The sequence below is a fragment of the Varroa jacobsoni genome, unplaced genomic scaffold, assembly GCF_002532875.2.
Source record: "Varroa jacobsoni isolate VJ856 unplaced genomic scaffold, vjacob_1.0 scaffold_1250, whole genome shotgun sequence".
Lineage (NCBI taxonomy): Eukaryota > Metazoa > Arthropoda > Arachnida > Mesostigmata > Varroidae > Varroa > Varroa jacobsoni.
The window spans coordinates 123,079-142,695 of record NW_019214152.1 but is presented as its reverse complement, the minus strand read 5'-3'; the positions used below and the strand labels follow the sequence as shown (position 1 = coordinate 142,695).

The window sequence follows — 19,617 nt, the reverse complement described above, 5'->3', positions numbered from 1 at the left end:
GCTCAATAAAAGAAACAATGCACAAGTAGCATCATTAGACTAACCAGGCAGTTTGCCCCTGCCCTCGTTGAAGTCTTCTCCGTCGCGTCGACAGTTGATTACAAGCGGTCGAAGTTTATGGGTGCCGCTCGCGTTGGAGCACAATAGGACCGTGATGCGCGCATCAGCATTTAAGGTATCAGATAGCGTATCTCGTTCCGCGTTCGGCAGCTTACTGTAATAGACATACATCAATTAAACGGCGGAAAAGAGGAATAGCCGGCACGAAAACAGAAGGACGGAACTTCCGTAGTCAAGAAAGATGATACCACACGAATATATAAAATCTATTGGAGTATTTTAGATTGGAATCTTATCTTGCTCCAAGTATTTAATAAGTTACTTGGAACGACAACCGACAGCAGTTAATCATATTCTACATATTGAAATAGGAATATTCAGAAACGTACATGGTGCTCATACGTTGATATAATTAGAGGTGGAATATGGATAAAATAACGACAAAATAGTTGATTACGGCATGATTGATGAATGCCGAACTCACTTGTAAAGAAGGCAGGTCTCGCTGACTGTATAGATTCGTTGGGGATCATAATCGAATAGGGCGCGGTGGTAATTGGCAAGCTCGTAATCGGGCGAAGGTTTGGCTGGAGTAGCAACAGGAGGGGGTGGACTAACTTGCTGGGGAGGGGCTGACAATACTGGCATGACACTCTGGTTCACAACCCCAACTCCAGGGGAAACCATTTGCATCTGACCCATTCCCAGTGACGAAAGCGGAGGCGGCGGAGGTGGCGGTGGCGTCAGTCTATCTGCACGAGGCGTATGAGGGTGACCACTGGAGGGCGGCATTGCTGGAGGGGGCATCTGTCCCCCAAGGTCACCGCTTCCCAGTTGTCCACAAGACAGATGTCCAGCAGACGATGGATGCCCAAGTGAGGACAGCGGTGGCTGGTGGAGTGGAGGCAAGGGACCTCTTTGCTGTGACATAACTGCATGGTGGCTAGGATGGCCACTATGGGAAATCGAACTTGTCGACACTGGGGGATACTCGCCTGGCAGACAAGGGTTCGCCGCCATTGAGGGAGGAGCTAGTGGTGCAAGCGGGTGTCCAGGCGGTGAATGCGAGCTAAGCGAGTGCTGGGAACTAATCGAAGATGAACCTAAGCTGGCCAAACCCATTGCGGAGGACGAAGCACCCGTAGCGCCCCCGTGGGGGCCGTGAGAATGGGTTGCTAGGTGGGCACTATGCGGCACCACATGCGGGTTCAGTGAAGCGTGTGGTTGGGGAAGCGGGTTATGGCCGCCTGTAGGCGAAGGGTGCTGCTGAGGGCCTGAGCTTGGCGGGCCCATGCTTGACTGTGCCGCTTTGCTGCTCATGACGAATCCATGGCGCTCTTTGAACTTGTATAGCCAGCCATTGGAAGCCTTAAAGTCGTTGGTTCCCAGTACCTGAAACAGTAAAAATTCAGCAAAAAACGTTAGTCAGATTTTAACTATAAAATAAACGTTACATTTTGTTATTGACTATTCAAAAATTTACCACTGAGGGAATGCCAATAAAGTTTTGCTCATAAAAATTCTAAATGTGTTGTACTAGTTACGCTAATATACATTTGTTAACTATTGCATTCTGGCAATTGTGTTCAATTCATTTTGTATGTGTGGTTATTGATGTGAAACACTTACACAACGGAGTCGGAGACAAGCTTACAAAATGTTTGACTTTATGTAAGGACTCATAGGGTATGCTCCTATTAGGTGTCCTGTATTGTACTCACTTAATGCAAATATTGAATAGCGAATGTGGTACACAGAATTAATATTGCCTAAAAGTTTCTTCAAAAGCTCCAAACGATATTTAAATGATCAGTTCTCTACCACCTACCGACTATAGTTGTAAACTTCTCTGCATGGGTAGTTCTCTAAAAACCCTTACGCTCATAATGTGACAATTCTTCTAAGCTTAAGTTAAACTATTAAATAGATTTGAACCATCGCCACTTCATTGCTTTCCATCGACTGCCATTTTTTTTAATTAAATAAATAGCCTTTCTGGAATTGCAACACTACGACGCTGCCAAGCAGTGATGCCAAATGTGATGACACCACTTCTAATGACAGGAAAAATCTGCATCAGAAAAATAAACAAAGAATGATCCACTCTGCATGTTATGCTTTTAATGAATGTCCTGGTTATTAGCATATTCTGTTTGCTGAATCGTTCAACATCTGATTCACGTACACGACTCATTAAAGTGACATTTCGAGGATTGCCATATTGAATTTGAAGTTTCCCTTAACTTACATCCTTGGACCTTCCCACTTGTCGCTTGCTGGCTGGCTAGCTGGCTGGCTGGCTGGCCGCGTTAAACTAATCTGCCAGTTACGATTGCCTGCCATCATCGGTGCCCCCGCAGTACCCCTCGTAGTTGTCTGCGTACCGAATGTAATCGCGGGCGGATTTGTAGGTCATAATGTACAATTGATTTATCGGGTAATTGCGTGCTAAGGCGGCTTAATCCCCGAACACGAGCCGAATTCGACCAGAACTGGCAGATTTCGGTGCAAAGGGACACTGTACCAGTCAAAGAGTGACAAGCTTAAAGATAGCCTCCCCCTACAGCCCACTAACTCATTTCAGCTGCTACAGATCTACAGCGCCAACCAAAGTTAGCGTAATTATGGGTTCCTTTTCACTTGTACGCATTTTCTTCGCACTAAGGCCTCATCGGCGAGTCAGCTTCTACCTAATCTGTTTCCATAACGGTAGCCTTATTCTTAACTCAGCAAAAAGCAGCGCCATTATCCAAGAGCACGTTTTGGCCTAATAAAGGGGCAGGTCCTCATTCACAGATACTCTTAAAGCAAACTACCTAGCTTACTCGTCCTCTTTATAGCGTTTCTGAAATCTACATAAACCTTTAAATCATGTCTATCGCTCTCAAAGAGTCAGTGATAGAATGTTATCGGAGATTCTACATTGACAATCATCAAAAAGTTTTATACACTTTTTAATTATGCACCAACCAAAAATATATAATTATATTGATATTTTTGTGGTAATAAAAGGGAGAGATCTATCACAATATTAGCTGGTTTGCCAACACGGTAGCTGATTCTCCTCTATTTAAGCAGGTAACTAGGTAATATATTATCTATACTAAAGTAAGGGAGCAACCATATTACGGCGGGGTACATGTTTTTAGTATCCATTACACCATAATTATTAGCTGAAAATTTGTCTTAATGATATTTCAAGGTGGTATTATTCTTTTCCGCTACAATAAATTCCAACACACAACAGAAGATGACATAAGCAGTATGTGATAATAATTCAATTCTATTTTCCACTAGGATGTTACCCTCGTGTCATAGTGATGTCGCAATGGGGACGATCGAGCTTGCACGCTAGAACGGCTCTATACGAATGGAAACAGGAGTTTCGTATGCTTGCCTAGAAAATGTGACATAAACGCCTAGTCTTCGATTCACTGCCATGTAAGGCAGGAAAATTTGAAGCCCCAGTCTCCTGTCCTCAAGTAATAAATTCAGCTTTGCCACAGGCGACCTTGGGACCGAATCAACACAGACAGCCCTGCCATGATTACATGAATAGTCCGTAGTAGGAGTACGATTTGTTGGGTAGCCAAAAACAATGTACGACTCTTATTATGCAGAAATAACCTACTCTTTTCTGAGTGAAAAGGGCAAAGAAGTCATACAAGTTAGCCCTTTCGAGACTCTGTCAAGTATAATCGAAGAATGTCGTAAAGTATGGGACGGATAAGCCCGTTTTTCTGCTAAGAAGGTTCGGATTGCTAGCTCGAGTTTGGCAAATGATTAGTTTAAAATGACCATTGTCGAAAAGTGGCGCGACTCCTATTTTTTACACGTCTGTAACAGCTGAGTTAAGCTTAAATAATAAGACTAAACACAGTAGCACAATTGGAGAACGAATACGATGCTGTGTTCTAAAAGTCGACATAATCTTCCGATGGGGTTTTTTAAAGTGTCCTTCCTATGATCCTAATTAATTTCGGGCATTTCTGAGTTTGTCGAAGTTATCAGCCGTCATATTACTACTGCGTTAAACCCTAAATCAAGTTAGACTTCGACGCTTAAGTTATTTAATCCTAAATATGCTAAGCACGATAAAGAGCGTACGGACGGGCAAGCGGGAATATGGCGGTTCACCAAATCATATATTGCCAAAAGTGAAAACTTTGGCAACTATACGTTTAGCCAGAATTTTACAGACTACAGAATACTTTTTCGGTATACTTTAAATTAACCGTTAACTATGCCAACAGGTTTATATTTCTAATATGGAATAAGTTTATTTAATTCATAAAATCCGTCTAACTCCTATCTGACAAGAAACAAATATTAATAACTAGGCATAAATGAAAGCAAATTCAAATTGGCCTAACACAGAACTATCTGTTCAGACCTCATCCCACGAAAAGCAAAATACCAGAAGATTAATATATCTCAGAACTGCACTTGGAGTTTAGCGGACAGACTTGCCATATACGAAGTACGATTTCAATCAGAAGTCGCAAAAACGTAAAGAAATACTGACAGATGCTGCGTGACACCCGTGTGTTGCTTGAGGCCACGTAACTGCAGGTGGAAAGCATTAGATGGCTCCTAGTTTCTATTCAATAGCCATTGATTCTATGCTTTATATATATATATATATATATATAGAGGGAATAGAGTAACCAGAGAGGTAATCACATGGGCCGCCAGTAGCAGTTCGTCCATGGGATTGGTAAGGAACGCTCTAACGCTACGGTCGTGACAAAGAACCAAGTTATTCGCCCCCCTGGTCTCTGATCCTAGATGTGCGCCAACATGCTGTTTATCAACCCCGAGGGATGCTTGGCTAGACGCAGCTAGAACAAGCTGCCCTCTCCTATAGCCCTCGAGTAGGTCTAACACTTAGCCCCGTTATTCGCTTCGTTCCTTTCAGCCATTTGTTCGAATCCTCCGAGTGACTCACGAAGGAGCTTACCATTTTTAGATTTGAAAGGTGAATATTGCAATATAACTCCAGTATCAATTCGTATATGTTTGCAACTATTCTATATTAAAGTCACAAGATAAAAATGTACTCCTAAAATTACACTAAAAAAATAGAAATGTTTCAAATTTTAGAAACTTACTAAATTGACACATGCAACAACGTATAATTCAATATATGTACCTGCTACAGCAAAAATATTCTTCTCTAGCTTTAGGTCTCCACCATTTAGAAACTTCGTTATTTTTCGAAATGAGTTGCTAACCGTTTAGGCAGAAACACTTCGCTATTTAATCCTTAAACAAAATCAGCTTCTACTTCTTTGGAGGGACTTTGACTGTTGAAGTCCACTTCAATGCACTTCAATCTCGACCCATAATATTTCACCGGCCCAGGAGAGCTTTTTTCTTGGGTAACGTAAAAAAAAGTGACGTAACATTTAGAAAAAGCAATCAGCCACACCGCGTCTCAGTTTCTTGACGGGAAATAGCAAAATTGTTATACGAGCAGCAAAGCAACAACGAAAATTTGTTATTAGAACAGACTTCTTTATCCTTCTGAGCTTCACTATCTATGCTGTACTACCAGTCATTCATAAACTTGTTTAGCCTAGATTTCATGCTTCACTTGAAAAATAATAGAGACATATAGCTAAACCCCAACGATTATATTGATTTAGATCGGCAGTTGTAAGAAATGGACGGTTACACAACCTAAATCAATCAACACAACCACGGTCCCCACTGAAGATGCCCCTGAAGCTAACGTACATTTCTCGTTGCGTATCAGGGCTATCTCCACTCAATCTTGTTTTCACCAAAAAACAGTGGGCGTTTTCTATTCTGGGTGTAATGGGAAAATGGGGATATCTGACCAGGGGCTGTCGTCTACCGTCTCCTGCCAGTCTCGTCCTTTTTCGGACCCAACCTAACTGAAGTGTGACGTAACATTTATCTCTTTTAGCCTCTCTTTGGGTTCTCCTTTCTCTTTTCTTGTTTCCGCGCACTACGGCTTTTTTCATGCTCTTTCTCTTGCAATGTCCAACCCCCGCCGCCGTCGCCGCCACAATCACCACCTCAACAACTCCTACACCCCTGACCCTCCCCTATTTCGCCCACCTCCATCTTTGTTTCTTAGACACATTTTTTTGCCCCCTTCTCTTTTCTTTCACTCGTTCCCTTTTTCATTCTGTTTCCGTCTGATTTTCTCTTCTACGGTCCTTCCTAGTCTGCTTCTTCAGCTTATTCCTTTCTCGCATGACCTTGGCCTTGTGGCCTTCGCTACTTTTTTTTTTTCGAATTTCATTTTTCCTTTCTGTCAGCGAGCCTCTGTCAGTTCCTATTTATGGAGCGAGGTTACCCGTCTAGGCATTTCTGCCATCGTGTGAGGCAACGCGCCCGCACATCCACTTACCGTTTGTCGCTCACCGTTCCTTTATTAGGCGAAGAAACTTACTAGCGACAGACAGGCTAGCAGACTGGCTTGCTGGCTGACCGATCAAACAAGTGCTACCGGGGGCGGAAGGCGGGAGGCTGGGGGTATTTTTTCTCGTCTCTTCGTTGCCACTATCTCAGGCTTTCTTCATATTTTTTTTTATATTCTCTTTTTAATCTTCTGTTTTCCGCTAGCTGTGCCGTTATCGGTGGCTTATAGTCTTCTACTGCCTGTTTTTCAGTCACCCGCACAGTACGTACAAATACACACGGATATAGACATACACAGAGACGCACGTGCTCCTATTCGCTCTCTCTTTGAAGCTGGCGGTGGGTAACCCCCCCTCATTCTTTTTCTGTTGTGGAAAGCAGCAGAGGTGTCGGCTTCGTATCCTTCGCCGCCTTCTCCTGCCTTTTCTATCCGCTGATTGTACTTGTCCCTATCCTTTCGGAAGCATCTGATCGCGTCTTTTTTCCGTTTTCTCTTCGGACTCGTTTCTTTTTCTAAGAGGCGGGAAAGCGCTGCTCTGGGAGCCGAAGGCGCAATGTGTCGGGGCTCTGACCGTGCTTCTGTTCTCCTTCTCCTCCACGACCCTTCCCTCTCTGTCGGTCTGTCTGTCTCCTATTCGCTCCCGCCACTCACGCCTTCCCGCTGGGCTGTTCTCCTTTCTTCCAGCTGCTTCCTGTCGTCCTGCCACTCTTCTTCCTTCTTCGCTGCTGTTTCTGCTTTCCCTACCTCCGCCCTCTTCCTCGTCCACTCTTGCCCTGTTCTATTCCCATAAAGCAAGTGGGCACCGTCGACAACGCCCGTCAACTCAATAACGGAACCAAAGGGAGTTTCCCGCCGATGCTTCCGTTTACCGCTGTTTTCTTCCTTTACCCTTTTTTATTCTCATTTCTGCTACCGACCGCCGCTCTATCCGGTCTTCGCTAGAAAGTAGGAAAATGGGGCAAGACGACACGAGGCAGGAGACGGCGCCGAGCCAGGAGATATCGTAGAGAGCATTGAGTTAGGTAACAGTATTGCCGTTGGGAAAAGGGAAAAAGAAACACAGCATACCGACATACGTATGCACACAAATGCGCAAGCTTACACAGGCAAACTCTCACCGCCGAATAAATCCAGCACTCACTTGACATGCTTGGGTGACAGATCCCTAACGTCGTCATCCTTCCTTTTTAAGATTCATACACCTCCTTCCTAGCATAATTTTGTTTCGTACAGACAGCGGTTTTGTTACTTGTGTCGCAATTGTCTATGGCCGCCTGTTACATTTGCTTTATTTTTTCATGTAAGGCCAGAAATTGAAATACAGCGATGGGCTTCCAAGAACATCATGGACAACAGCGTATCAAGATATATAGGGGCGGGGCCCGACAGCGCTGCTCAAAAAAAATCATAGAAGGTGTAGGGTGTAGGATACAGAAGCCCGGGTACAGGGGTATTAGGGTAGAGAACTGCAGAAGGTGGTAATGATGGTCGCGCTGGTGAGGAGTAAGGCGGCACGCAAACGGGTGGGCAAGTGGTCGGGCGTCTGTACCGATGAACAGAGAGAAGTGGAGAAAATGAAGGGATAAAAGGACGACGCTGGCCGCCGCCACCGCCGTTACAGGAAGGACGACAGCAGAGAAGAAAGAAGGAACAACAGGAGAAAGACGAAAAGGAGTAGAAAGGAAAAGAAGAAAAGAAGAAGAAAAAGGTCGCGGACTTCCGGGAAGGGACAAGCGGGAATGATAGCGGAAAAGGAAGAAAGAAAGAATGAAAGACGCCAGACGCTGCAATTGCCCTTCGAGCCGCCGACGTCGTCGACAGCAGCCGCTACGGCTAACAGCTACAAGCGGGTGTTCTTTCACGTCAGAAGAACGACCACGTGGCGACCACGTGCATCACACCTCGTTTTGCCTTTACCCAGTACCTATCAATACCGTTTTCAGGACAATGCTATGGAGCAAATTTTTTACTACACTTACTGAATAGGTAGCTCGATTTCAGTATATAGCAAAAACTCATAGCGTTTGTGGAGATAGATAAATTATTTTTCGTATGAAAGAAAGCTTGTAACAGCTCTTGCGCTATATTTCAGCTCATAGATTGGTTTACTTTGTTAATCCTCTGATCTAAACTATTCCCTAATTAAAATTCTTACAACACCTTTTTCGTCCTTTATCAGCTAATCAACTATCATTTGAAAACTCCTTACTCCTCTTTAAAGTAGATTTCAACTAATTACAATTGAAAGCAATAAGCACCTCCATTAGGCTTTGTTTTTAATTATGCCAAATTCACTGAACATAGATTTTGTCCTGCTTATCATTTTTTGTCCGTGTAGACAAAATACTACGTCGGACCGTTTAATTTTTGGGGACATTTCATAACTTTTCATCATTATCTGTAGCTTGTATATGGTTGTTCATTTGGGTGAGAAATCACCACCCACAGAGAATCTGCGTCGCTTAAGGATTACTCTTACTTATCTTAAAGTGCAGCGGGTAGCAGGATTCATTTGCCCAGGCAAATTTTATTTGACGGCCATACCATGTCAGTTAAAATCCCTAGACATTACGCCATGCTCCTGATACTTTACTCTTAGTCAATAAAGTAACGATTTACTTTGACTGAATGCAAGCACTTTTTAAGGGCATTTGAGCAGACGATCGTTGATTATTATAGGCACACGCAACCCATTATTTGCGGACGTGCCGTACATCGAAAGTTTCGCAGTATATAACTTGATTCTGAAATAACCTTTCCAAGCTTTGACTGCATAAACGATGTGAACCAACTACTGCCTGAGCATTCCGCCTTTTGAATGTAGACTTTTTTATACTCAATAAAGCAAATAGTATTATCTACGTTAAAAGAATGATCGTGAACTTAGAGTTCAGGGCAAGCTGCTATTATTTCTCGTTTAGCTTAGTAACCGCTGGGAGACGTCGACATTGTTACTATTTTAATATCTACACATATTTCGGCCTTCCATTTATTGCACACCACCACATACGTCCACACAAGCCGCTCTGCGGGGCATTATTTGCACCGCTGACTATCAACAAAGCTACGTTCGAAAGCGCGTTCAAAACAGATTCAGACAACTCTTCAGTATCGGTGAAGAAAGCATGTGTTCACGTGTATGGGTACCTTTTCCACTCTTCCTGAGGTGATCTATTCAAATAATCAGAGGCAGGCTGATTTCTAGTTTAAACGAACACGGCTCATTCAAGCCCAATTAGAATTTGTCACATTTTATTGTCCCAAAAGCAAAAGCAGCTAAGTCGACTTCAACATCGCATCGGCAGAAAGCGGCTTGATAGGATCGGATATTGGCTACTTCAGACTGCTGTGAAGAATACGGTTCCCTGGGTGATGGGAGTACTAACAACCATGAGATATGTTTAGAAGTGGCGATTTTATGACCTTTATGAACGAAACGAATTCGATGAGATGGATACCTTGATCAACTTGTGCTGGGCGAACGATAGGTCAGCATCGCAGCGGACTTCGCTGACACTGTCTTCAGAAAACCAAATTCTCAAGTGGCGATACGTGGCAGGGCAGTTGTGCATACTCTAACTAGACGGGCGAGTTCGTCTTAGCTCTGCGAACCTTTATCTAGGTGACCTGAAAGCTGAACACGTTAACTTATACAGCGCAGGTTTAAGGCCAGCTGAAAGGTATTATTTTATAAACTTTTCATAAACTGATCGTAGGCCGCAGTGGTACTAACAGTGGATACACTTCATTTAAAGGTTTAACGGAATTAGGTACTGATATGCCATAGAAATATACGTAGGACAGCTATTCTGTGCACTTTAGCATGAACGCCTTCTATTTGAGCAGAAAGAACTCAGTCAAAAATTTACCGTGCAATCAGCGAATACGATGTCTTTTGTTGGTGATGATTACGAGCTTTCTATTGACAAATAGATCGCTCTTCCCTTAGACCAAAGCCAACGCTGCGATGCTATTTGTGTTTGTTTCATTAGATTTGATCAGAAAGAAGAGAGAATCGTTCCAATCAGCAGTAAATCAAGTAGTTATGCCTCGTTGTAGATAATGTTAATAAACAGATATAATTTACAACGATGCTTTCCGGGCTTCCGAAATGATGATTCGAAAACACAGACGCCTCGAATGGGCTCGGCCGCCTACTTTGGAGAGTGAAAGCGGACAGCAAGCCAAACGTAGTCAGTAAGGCGTCATAGTCGGCCGGTTGATTTTGTCCTGTCAAGGTGCTGCCCCGCACCTCCTCCGCCTCATTCACTGTTTCAAGAAGCATCTTCAGTAGTCAAATGTATACGCGCACTGCGAGATACCACAGTTGCGGATAGGAGGCGCCTGTATAATTTGTTCCCATTTGACCTGCATATATACGAGCGAACAGCGTTCGGCGGCTGGACGCCGGCTCGAGTCGATATTAATATGCCGTCTTCTCTTTTTGCTAACTAACGAACAAGTGGGTACGAGTGGGAATATTTATTCGCGTTTATATGTCGACAGAACACCGCCTCGCGTCGCTGTTTCTCAGTAGCCTCTCGCTGACTTTTTTTGAATATAGACGAAATCCAACCTAAAACTAACCGAACTTTACGTGGTTTAAGATGTCCGATATGTTCATTCGCTGGTTTTCATTGCTTCCTAGGGAAGATGTGTCGGAGGCAGGGGTAGCTTCATGTCGAGTCAGAGTCTAAGGCTGAATCAGAGGCGACCGTAGACCACGACCAAAGTCTGGCGAGACTAGCCAACTAACCTGGACATCATGGCGAGCACAAATAGTCAAAGTTATGGCTGACAAGCAGGAGGGTGGAATGGCCTCCAGAGGGAGACCAAATGAGAAAAACCCAGCAAAGTATAACAGGCAGCAGCCGCGGCGCTAGTGGCGGCGGTGGTGGTGGCGGCAGCAGCAGCAGCAGCAGCAAGACCATTGGGGTACCACCATCGGCTGCTGGGTCGGCCTTCCTCTGAGCGCTGATCCCGTAACCGACGGATACAGCGTATCAAACGATATCAAACACAACTCACTCGGTTCTCATGTGATGCTGTGATAGCAGAGACACCAAATGCGATCGTCGCTCTCAGGGAAGCCTTGCAGCGGGCGGTGGGGCGTTGCAGCCGACATCGAAGCGCCTTCAGCGTCAACTACTAAACTGATACTATACGATACACAATGTATCCGAGTTGACACGACGATCGCGTACTACAAGTAGGGTGAAGTGGAAGAAAGCGGAGTTGACTGACTCACTCACGACAACGGTGCTCCTGCTAGTGCCTATAATATTATACATTCTCCTGGGCAATCGTAGTATCCTGTTTGGCTAACGCAGCCGTCGCCGCCGCCGCCGCCGTTGCCTTATGTAAGGTTGATCCTGAACCTCTATGTTCAACGATCCTGCGATACGAATGCCAGTTTACAGCCCCCGCTTGACTGCCACTGGTTCGAGTCGGCAGTAACATTATGCGGGCGTGAGAGGCGGAATATTATGCCAGCAAAAAGTACCTCATCCGTACTTATACAAACAAAGGAAGAATATATCCACTGGGTTACGGTGAACTAACATTGAACTTAAGGAAACGTCTGATCCATTTTTTGTAATCTTTTCGGCACGGACGAACCATGTTTTTGCTTCTTACCCCTTAAATAAAACAGGGAGCAGCTTTATTAGCAAAAGCAAAAATCTAATGAGTGAACTGTAGTGTTAATTCCTCCGAAGTTGCAATTCTTTTCTTCGTTTAGATTAGGTCTATTTCAGTGAACAAGGTTAGCTTTCAGCGTCCTGAAATGGACCTAGCAGAGATATCATGGGTATTTTCTAGCATGTAAGTTCACCGCAACCTCCCATTACCTCCCTTCAGTAGGCGACACCCTTCACAGTGTCTGAATCTCTAGCAGAATTCCACGATCAACGCATCTGTAGTCCAGGGGTTTGATTCGCGAGAAGACGCCACCCATTCTTTGGCCAGTATACCTTCTGCTGGCCGGACGAAACATACATACATCGCGTGAAAAACGATAGCAGTCTCATGGTTCACTTAAGTATAGGGATGCCTTCCGCGCGAAAGCGAACATGGCCGCCGAGCGATATTTTAGAGGGAATAAGGATCCAATGAACTGAGGATCAGAATCTAAGTACTGACTAACTTAGCAGCTGAACTGTAATCTCACAAGTAGCTAGTACACCATTTCGAAAGCTCTGAACGATATCCGCCACATTGAGCTGGCCATCACATCGCTAAAGGTTTGTCTTTTCAGTTGTTTCCAATCAAATACGACCATAATCTCGTACATCGTCTACGTTAACGCAAATAGTTTTCTTTTCTTTTTTTTTTTTACCTTATAGAGGTATTTATCGAATAAAGCAAGACTCTTACTTGTTCAGCGGTGCACTATTTCAAGCTTTGCAAATTCGCGCATAATTCATACATTATACAAAAATGCTCATACTTCGTAACATCGCAGGCCTCAAAAAGCCTGTTGTCATTGGACCTAGTTGACAGCTCAGTATACGCTCGTGAACCTGTTTTTGAAATAATAAGACAATTGGTCCTAGTGCATTTACAAACGCAGCGGTCAGCTATTTTACTGACTCCATTCTAATAGAGACCTCATGAAAGCGTACAAGGAAACCGTTACACTCGACCACAGTCATAAGCGGATGTTATCGAGCTTCGGTCGGGTGTTGGTGTTCTGTGAAGTGACCGCGGTTATATAATGAGAAGAGTGGCTCATTTGACTCATAATACTGGTTAATGCCTAGGTATTCAGAGGGTTTTTACAACCATAGAAACGAATGGTAGAAGCACACACACATTGGCTATTTAGTACGTCGAATTATGAAGTAGAAGATGATTAGGTAGTGACTGTCTCTAATGCTGTAACACCGTTAACAGATTGGCCGAGCCTTGGCAGAGTCCGGTATTACCTTTGAATGTTGTTTATTTATTCACAGATATTTTGTAGTATACGTTTTTTTTTTTTGTTTCTTTATCTAAAGGCTTAATCGTTCAAGGCACCGCACCGGGCTCTTGTAACACGGCTGTCCTATTCAAATATCGGCCATCATATTTGCTGCAGGATCTTTTGTTGGTGATACAAGCCGTCAATACAGTTTAGTCCGGCCAGACGTTTGTGATCCGCAAGCAAACGAGCCCGTTCAGCCCGACCAACTTATTACAAAGCAGAACTTAAGAGGCTATCATGACAATTTATATAAATTACATACATAAAAATGCAAATAATTTTGATCAAAATGTATTTTGTAGGATTCCACTTACAGCTCATATGTCGAAGTATGGTGCATATCTTAATTAATGGCATCTATTTATCATACATATAAATCTATAGTCTACCATGTTATATTTTGAGTGCCGACATTAGGTCAGGAGAAAGGCTCCCACCATTGCATTGGCACAACTTTCACAGGAGATTAGGTCCCGACTTATATTCTAAAATTTAGAAATCTATCCTAGTCTATTCGTAATTTGTCTGAAAATCCAGTGCAAAAGTTCATGATCATGTAGCTACAACAGTGACTGTTGCAGGTCCTATATCTTGATCTGGGTGGGGTATACTGATGAGTGGGCCGTCTGCCTCCGTCAGGCGGGACTGGTTTACAACCAAAACCCAAAATCTTTGAAACACCGCCAGCGTTCGTACTCGTACTCGAGCGCATTGTCTGCCTCGCAGTGCCGCTTGGAGTCCTCGCCTGTGGCGAATCACTCGCTGTTTTTTGGATGGCGGTCCTGATATGGCTCAAATTAGAAAAGATCGTATCTGGCCAGAGCGGTGAAATTCCAGATGGAACACAGGTGAAAGCAGTGAAATGACTGCTCGTCTTCCTTCGGCTAGCGACACTTGACGCAGGACACACGTTTATTGATCTGCATAGACAAATCAAAATTTAATCCTACACTCGAGACCCTTGGCCGGATACCGAAACGAGCCAGCTTGCTTAGGACTAATGTCAAATTTATATCAAATTTAGAAGTTCTATTTGAGCAAATGCCACGTATAAACGAATTTCGTCCAGCGGATAATGTTTATTGCCACTATTAGTGTAGCGGAGGAGAGAATACCTTGAAACAATAATACAAGCCCCTGCATCCGCAGCAGCAAGCGACTCAACATTTAATTTTTTACGCTCTGCAAGCTGACAAAATGGCGATAGAAGTGAGCAGAGACCAACGGTGCGGCTATGCGTGTGCTCCTATGAACGTGCGTGAAGCCTGCGTCCATGCGTGAGAAACGCGGTTACGGGAAGCGATGCAGACGTAAAATCAATTTTTAACTAAGCCCCTTCTCCCTAACCATTGTCGCTCGAACTTTTCCAAGAGAGGAATTATGGAAGGGGCTAAAAAGAGGGCCCGGCAGACAGACAGACGGACAGATGAAAGGACAGATGGACGGACGGACAGACAGATAGGCGTTCGCCGTGGCTCCCATTATTCAGTACGCCGTCGCCCGTTCGCCTGCCTGCCTGCCTGCCTGCCGACTAGCTCGCGCACTCGGTTTGGCTGTACTGAATAGTACTGTTAAGTAGGAGCCCTCATCCGAGCAAGAGCAAGATGACATTTTTAATTTGAAATTCTTTTCCCTGAATGCCGCATTGCCCGGATCGGTGCTTAGCAAACAGCGAGTCACAACGCTGGATAGATGGATGAGCGCAAAGATGAAAACAGGCAGAGGACTGCTGGCATCGAGAGCCGGCCACAGGGAATAGTCAGAGTCGTCGACGGAACCAAGACGGAAAGCGGCCTAGCTGCTGTATCGCTTCGTACCTAGTCTGGTCTCGCTGTGCCAAATTGGCATAGCTTTTGGAGAGACAGCAGTAGCGTCAACACCAAAGAGGCTACTGCAATGACGGAAGCAGCCGGCGTTTTGCCGTCGTGTCGAGTGGGTTTGCGTTAGGCTGCGTGTGGCGGCAAGGAATGCTGCCAATCAGCAGGCCTTGCGACTGGAGCTCTTCTTTCTTAGACCACTACCCGGCCTGCACACGCGACAAAGCAAACGGAAAACGACCCAACTCCATTTTTTCAAGAAAAAAAGATGAACCAAACAGAATGTCGTCGCACAGACGAAAAAAAGGCTTACCCTAAGTGCCTTCCGTTATCATTTCTTCATCTATCGTCCCCTATCCATCCTATTTTAAGATGAATGATAATTTTTGTAAAACCATGTTGTCCGCCAGCAGCAGTAGGCGTAGAAGCATCAGTTCGCGCGTAAATAGGTTAGGTCAAGTGACGTTTATTTCCCTAGTTCGTTTGTGCCCAAATTATCGTTGAAGGGTACGGAAATTACGATGGTAATGAAAATGATACTTCCATTTACCATTGCGACGCGTTTTTCTTTTGGGTACCAGGTCCTGCTGTGTTCGTAGGTATAGTCTCGAGATAAATAACAAGCGATCGGATACATCAGTATAGAGAATTTGCTGAATGGAAGAAGAGTACAAACATTATAAGAACAGAAGTAGTGTCACATCCGCCTCTTTTTTACAGAGCTGTAATAAAGGACATTCGATGATCTTACAAGGGTAGGAGCAAAACGAATATCGGCGTTGGCTAGCAAAGTTGGGTTACAGCTGCTGGCTGATAGACGACCGACAGACTGGATGGCTGGGGATGGTTCAGGGGGTGCTTGATGATTGCCAATGGCATTAAGTAGGCGAATGGGATGACGCTAAGTGCGGATGTCTTAGTTAGAATCTCTTAGAATCAAATTTACATTTTTTGCAGCTGGAGTTGTAGTGGCGGGAGTTGGGGGGCGATCAAAGCGCAAAGTGAGCGAACTGCTGTCGGGATTCGGGCGGCTAGCGAGCGGGAGGTGGGGGCAACTGGAGTACGTACGGCCAGCGGTACTGCTACTGGCTATGGTGGAGCAGACGCGTAGGTAGGAAGATGACGACGACATCAGGAGGGGATACGCCGCTGTTGGTAGCGGCGATGGCAGAAGCGGTGGCAAAGGCAGCGGTGATCGTCGTTGTCCCTTTGAAGAAGCGCGAGGGCGGTGACGACGCAGTGAAAGATAAAATGAGATTAAGGTCTAATGCCAACTATTGATTGGCGCGAGGGGCAGCATTGCCACTGCAGCGGTATGAGGGGATGAGGGTGGGGTTTCCTAGTGGGAACAAACCGATGATCCACCCTTAACACAGCACCAGTCCCCAGCAGAAATGCCCCCAAAGTTGCTCTGAACGACGCAGGCTACCGTTCTACAGTGAGAGCAATTGAAGACAGTAAGCTCTGAACATTTTTGCTCATCCAATTACCGTTGCTTCCAGTGAAGGGCCCAGTAACTTGCCTCGTCTGGCCGATTGTCAACGAATTGCTCGTTCTGGTCTCTATTCCAGCGCCAAGCTCGAGTTAGGCCAGGTTTTTTCCGGCGCTTTCTGGTCGCCGATCGTGACGGCTATTTCTACAGAGTATGAGTAGCATCTTCTCTTGTACTGTGTCTTGTTCATTGAGAAACAAGGTCGGAATGACGCGGTGCGCTCATTACATATGAAGCCCAGAGGCGCAGATGAACATGGTGGTATGTGGTTTGGCAAGGTAGGATGCATTGTTTTCCATTTTCTTGGTTCTCATTTGACAACGAATCAAATCACAATGGCAGGACGATGTGATCCATTCCAGTGGTGAGACTGCTGTTGTCGCTACCGAACAGTAAAAATGCACAGAGTGCCGATGGTAATGGTGAAGCAATTTGCCAGTTCGAGCGGCGCATCGCAAACCTGCTCCCTCCTTAACAGTGTCCCAAAAGCTCCCCGAAAGTGCTTCCCAAGAGCAGGCAGAGCCTGCGTCCGTTTTTAAGCCTCAACCGTCGGCGTTGGGCCCCTTCCCAACGCAGTCAGCCAGTTCCCCACCTACCCACCCATATACACTCAATCCACCCATCCACCCAGCAGCAGCAGCAACGAACCAACCCATCCCATCTACCCTCGACGATTGCGACGTCGTCGTCCGTCGAGTCGACAGGACAGAACGAGATGTTGGCTGCAGCTGCTGGGTGGCGGCGCGAGCCTGTCCCTGTGCTGCTGCCCATCAGCGAAGCCGCCCTTTCCGCAGGTTCCTTTCCTCCTCGGCAGCCGGTGGCAGGCAGACAAGCAGGCAGCCGACGGAAGGACGGACGAACGAGTCCACCAACCAAGCACGCAAGCAACGAGCGAACGGGCGGGTGACTTGCAGCTGCAAGACTGCTGCATGCCTGCTTCCTGCTGATGCCTTGCAGGCAGCCAGCAAAGTAGCTGCCGTTCAGGAACGACGTGGGCCAGGACCAACAGCAGGACGACGACGATGCTGGCAGCAGCCATCTATGTGCCTGCCCGTGTGTGTATAGGCCTGTTTGTATGTGCGCGTGTTGTGTGTGTATGTAGCTGTCGGGGAGAGATGTAGGATGAAGCAAACGGGGGGTCGGATTGGCTGGGGCATCTAAATTGGGGCGCACACAGCAGGAGGGAACAGCAGCAGTGGCAGGGGCCACACAGCTATCGTGGGCAGGGCGAGAGGGAAAGGATATGTAGCAAGGGGAGGGCTGTAGGGTGGGGGGCTACCCTGCAGCGCTGCATTACTACTGCCGCTGCTGCTGTGACTGCTGCCTGCATTAATAGCACGCACATTGCAATCATCGTAGTGGCAACGGACGCTTGGTCGATCGGTCGCTCGCTGACTGCCTTCGAAGAAGAACACCACGATCTCCGCCACTCGTAGCATGCGTTGGGGCACTGTCTGTAGTTGCAGTAGCAGAGGCCGTACCGTATCAGCGATAACACACAAGAGGAGTTCTAGCGAATAGCAGTAGTAGGCAAGAGACAGTACGAGCAGCAGAGGCAACTGAGGCCAATGGACATTCGTCCGTAAAGGGCTCGCCTTATGTTGACGGCTCGTACGCTCTCACAGCTGCTTGCTGCCTCGATTCGTTCGGCCACATGTACCTCAGACACAGATTTGTTGGTTACCGTTTTCTCTTCACATTATTAGTCCTTTTGTGATCACCATCCTACACTTCTGTTAGACTTGCAGGTGCATAGAATAAAGCGAGGTGGGTATCTCTTTAGGTGAAAGTAGCGCGATCAGTATTATCACAGGTGGTCTATCGCTGTGCACAAAGAGTGTGTAATAATGGCATCTTTGTTACCATACATATTTCAATAATAAGTATACTGATCTCACACCTTTTTGCACGCGCTTAAAATCCCTAATACAGCCTTTTAACCATACCTAATTTGTACCTAAAACATGTCACCTTTAAATTGTTGAGCCATTGCTGTGCATGGACGTGAACGCGTACCACAAAAACGTTGTTATACGACAAATGTAATTTATATTACCGCTTCATCATCTACAAAAACAGACCTCATGAAGCTCGTACGGTCTTCAGATTTGGAACGCTGATAGTCGTTCGGAATTATCAGAAGCCCATTTCAAACTGAAAAGTTTGTCCGGCCTGCCTTTTTCTACTTTATGCTATGACACAGGGACTGCTGCTGGTCGGGTCGCTTTGTAACTTGGTGCTTTGCTGCCGGATATCCTATGGTCCTAGTTAAGGGCCGTGTGCGAAAGGACAACCTCACAGCAGAGTCTGGCCTCTTGTGAGCCTGTACAGGCGCCATGTGCACTGCACTGTGCACACTCAAAATCGATATTATTAAGCCCTACGCGCTTTGCCGGGGCCGAAGAGCGGGAAGCAGCGGGAGAGGGCCACCAGGACCAACGAACAGCGGTCCTTCCAACCCCGAGCTGACCGCCGAAGGGCAACGGGCACAGGCCCGCGGGCGCCGGCGCAGCCTGCTGCCGCTAGTCGTCGTCGTCGCGGTGCTGGTGATGGTAGTAGTAGTGGGTATTTCGGGTAGCTGCTGACCGGGAACCAACATGGAGCAAGAAGGCCTGGGGGGAGGGGAGGGGGTGCAGGACGGAAGGGCATCAAAAGGGGCAAAGGCCTGGGGTATAGATAGAAGGGGACTTCTAGAGGGCCTAGGGGAGGAGGGGGTAGAGTTCGGTAGAAGAGCTGCAGCAGTGAAGCTGCTAGGCGAACGAGGCTCCGGCTGGCTCTAAGGGATGTACTGGCATGAACCGGCAGGGGGCGCGCAAGCCGACGGGGCGAGCAGAGCAAACACATCCATATCTCTCTCTCTCTCTCTCTCTCTCTCTCTCTCTCTCTCTCT

At 46.1% G+C, this 19,617-nt stretch overlaps 1 protein-coding gene across 1 annotated transcript in view; it reads right to left on the bottom strand.

The window, feature by feature from the left end:
- Window positions 1-19,617, bottom strand: part of LOC111268044 (uncharacterized) — a 34,361-nt gene that overhangs the window by 5,881 nt on the left and 8,863 nt on the right. Inside the window, exons 2-3 of the mRNA XM_022846742.2 lie at window positions 545-1,452; window positions 45-214 (exon numbers count right to left, since the gene is read on the bottom strand). Of these exons, the coding sequence (XP_022702477.1) occupies window positions 45-214; window positions 545-1,452 (1,078 nt within the window). The remainder of the gene's footprint in view (window positions 1-44; window positions 215-544; window positions 1,453-19,617) is intronic.